General features: G+C 39.1%; 1 protein-coding gene across 1 annotated transcript; it reads right to left on the bottom strand.

The window, feature by feature from the left end:
• Positions 1-253: 253 nt before the first annotated feature.
• Positions 254-1,383, bottom strand: LOC131627884 (uncharacterized). Its single transcript, XM_058898744.1, has 4 exons — positions 1,073-1,383; positions 762-1,027; positions 445-495; positions 254-315 (listed from the first exon to the last, which is right to left on the bottom strand). The coding sequence occupies exons 1-4, from the start codon at positions 1,381-1,383 to the stop codon at positions 254-256; spliced, it is 690 nt and encodes a 229-aa protein (XP_058754727.1).
• Between the last annotated feature and the right edge of the window lie 1,206 nt (positions 1,384-2,589).

Genomic DNA, 2,589 nt, shown 5'->3' with positions numbered 1-2,589 from the left:
TAAATTCCTTTTCAAGCAACTCAACTAATTGACTCTTCAATTCATCCAACTCAGATGCCAACATTCTATAAGGTGCCATCGACACAGGAATAGTTACAGGGATCAACTCGATAGCGAATTCCACTTCTCTCTCAGGCGGAAACTCTCTGACATCTGCTGGAAAGACTTCTGGAAAATCACACAACACTGGCAATTCACTACTCACTGCTTTTCCCTTCATCTCCATTGATGCAATTAACATAAAGACGGCTGCCTAGTCTTTAACCGCCTCACTCACCTGTGTCGCAGTCATCGCTAAGTCCTCGACACTAACCTCTTCAGGAAAAATAAAAGTCTTCATAAAGCAATTGATATGAACTCGTCTGAATTGCAACTAGTTCATCCCCAAAATAACGTCAAGTTGTTCATGCGGAAGGCACACTAAGTCCATTCCAAACTTTCTACCAAGTATGTCAATAGGACCGCTCAAACATGTAGATGAAGTAATCACTGAACCTGACGCAGAAGTGTCAATAACCATACTTCCATTTATACTAGATATCTCTAAATTTAATCTCTTAGCACAATCCAATGAAATAAACGAGTGAGTCGCACAAGTATCAATAATTGCAATTAAAGGTGTGTCATGTATGAAACATGTACCTTTAATAAATCTATCCTTCGGAGTAGTCTCTGATCCAGACAAAGCAAAAACCTTTCCGCGAGATTGGTTCTTCTTTGGTTTTGTACATTGTGGACTGATGTGACCCTCTTCATCTTACAGACAACAGCAACATGACCCACTTTACCACAATTGAAGCACGTTTTCTGTTTAGCCCTACACTCATTCCTACAATGTCTGACTTCGCCACAGTTATAACATCTAACAAAAGTTCCAGAATCTCCCCCACTAGGCCTTTTCCCATTATCAGCTTTTGAATTTCCTTTACCATATGGCTTACCTCGATACATAGGCTTCTTACCCTTTTTATTAACCAACTCGTGGGAGTGAGATGACTTCAGCCTAAGGTTAACCTCCTCAAATATTCTGATACAGTCTACTAAATTAGCAAATTGGCGAATCCTCTAATACCTGATGCCTTGCTTGATCTCGTCACGAAGGTCATTCTCAAATTTGATACACTTTGAGAACTCACCAGCTGCATCATTGTTGTAGTGCACGTAATACTTAGCCAACTCAACAAATTTGGAAGCATACTCCGGCTCCGTCATACTACCCCATTTCAACTCCAAAAACTCAATTTCTTTTCTTCCCCGAACATATTCAGGAAAGTATTTCCGTAGAAACTCCCTCTTGAATATAGCCCAAGTAATTGCGATACCATCAGAATCCAATTCAGCTCTAGTAGCAACCCAGCAGTCATCATCTTCCTCAGATAACATGTGAGTGCCATACCTCACCTTCAGATTTTCAGCGCAATTGATCATCGGAAAGATCCTTTCAATTTCCTTCAGCCACTTCTAAGCACCATCAGGATCATGAGTGCCTTTGAACAATTGGAGGATTGTTCCTCTGAAAGATGTTCAATTGTCTGTCAGCACCAATCCCAGCTCCATTGGCATTCCCTCCCAGCACACCAGCAATCATGCCCAGAGCCTCAGCGATAGCATCGTCGTTTCTTCCACCTCTTCTAGCCATTGCTCTACTAATCACAAAATAATTCCTTTAGCACTAAAATTATCGACAGTGAAAACTCGCACTAGTCGCATGCAAGGGAATAACTGACACTAAGACTCTAGTCACAATGATCGACTATGCTCTGATACCACTATTGTAAGACCCTTCTAAACCCCTGCGGCAATATAATAATAATCAGAGTGATCATAAAACAAGGATGCCACAATTTAAAAGTTTTAATTAAAACCATAAGACGTCTGTCATGCTTTATTAGGAACAATCCACAAAATCTCAAAACACATGATCAACACAGCGGAATATTATTCAACGGTATCGTAAGACATCACCAAAACATAAACCAAACAATATGTAAACCAAAACAGAAAAAATAGAGTATTATAAGTAACTCTAAGTCTATCGTTCCCCAGTGTTACAAATCAGAGCATGACTCGACACAAACTACGAACTAGCCTAAGAGCTATCCTTACCAATTCAAGATGCCGCTACTCCTTAATATGAAAAATATGAACATGTAAGGGTGAGTCTCATTCATAATTAACAAGTGTTATTAAATCATAAACAATAATATATCATCATTTTATCATTCACCCAATTGCATGTATTCAGATTTTAAAGGAAACATTCGTCAACCATAACGCAATTACATCACCGAATACGACACTGGAAACCATCCAATCATGTTATAATAATAATGCATATGTAATGTACTGACACTATGCATGTGGTACCAAACGTGAGATTAACCCACCTGACCGATCCAACATCTTCAAGATACGGCCCAACCGACACAAATTCCACACAATGGGCACTGATCCCACACATCTTCTGGAATCAGCCACCATATGATTTATGAATGAATGCATACACATAACATACTTACAACATCACCAATATCATCAATAACAAGTATGTACATGTCTCAGCATCATTTAATAACTAATCATATATCA

Source organism: Vicia villosa, unplaced genomic scaffold (assembly GCF_029867415.1).
Source record: "Vicia villosa cultivar HV-30 ecotype Madison, WI unplaced genomic scaffold, Vvil1.0 ctg.000410F_1_1, whole genome shotgun sequence".
Lineage (NCBI taxonomy): Eukaryota > Viridiplantae > Streptophyta > Magnoliopsida > Fabales > Fabaceae > Vicia > Vicia villosa.
This window is presented reverse-complemented; position numbering and strand designations above follow the sequence as displayed.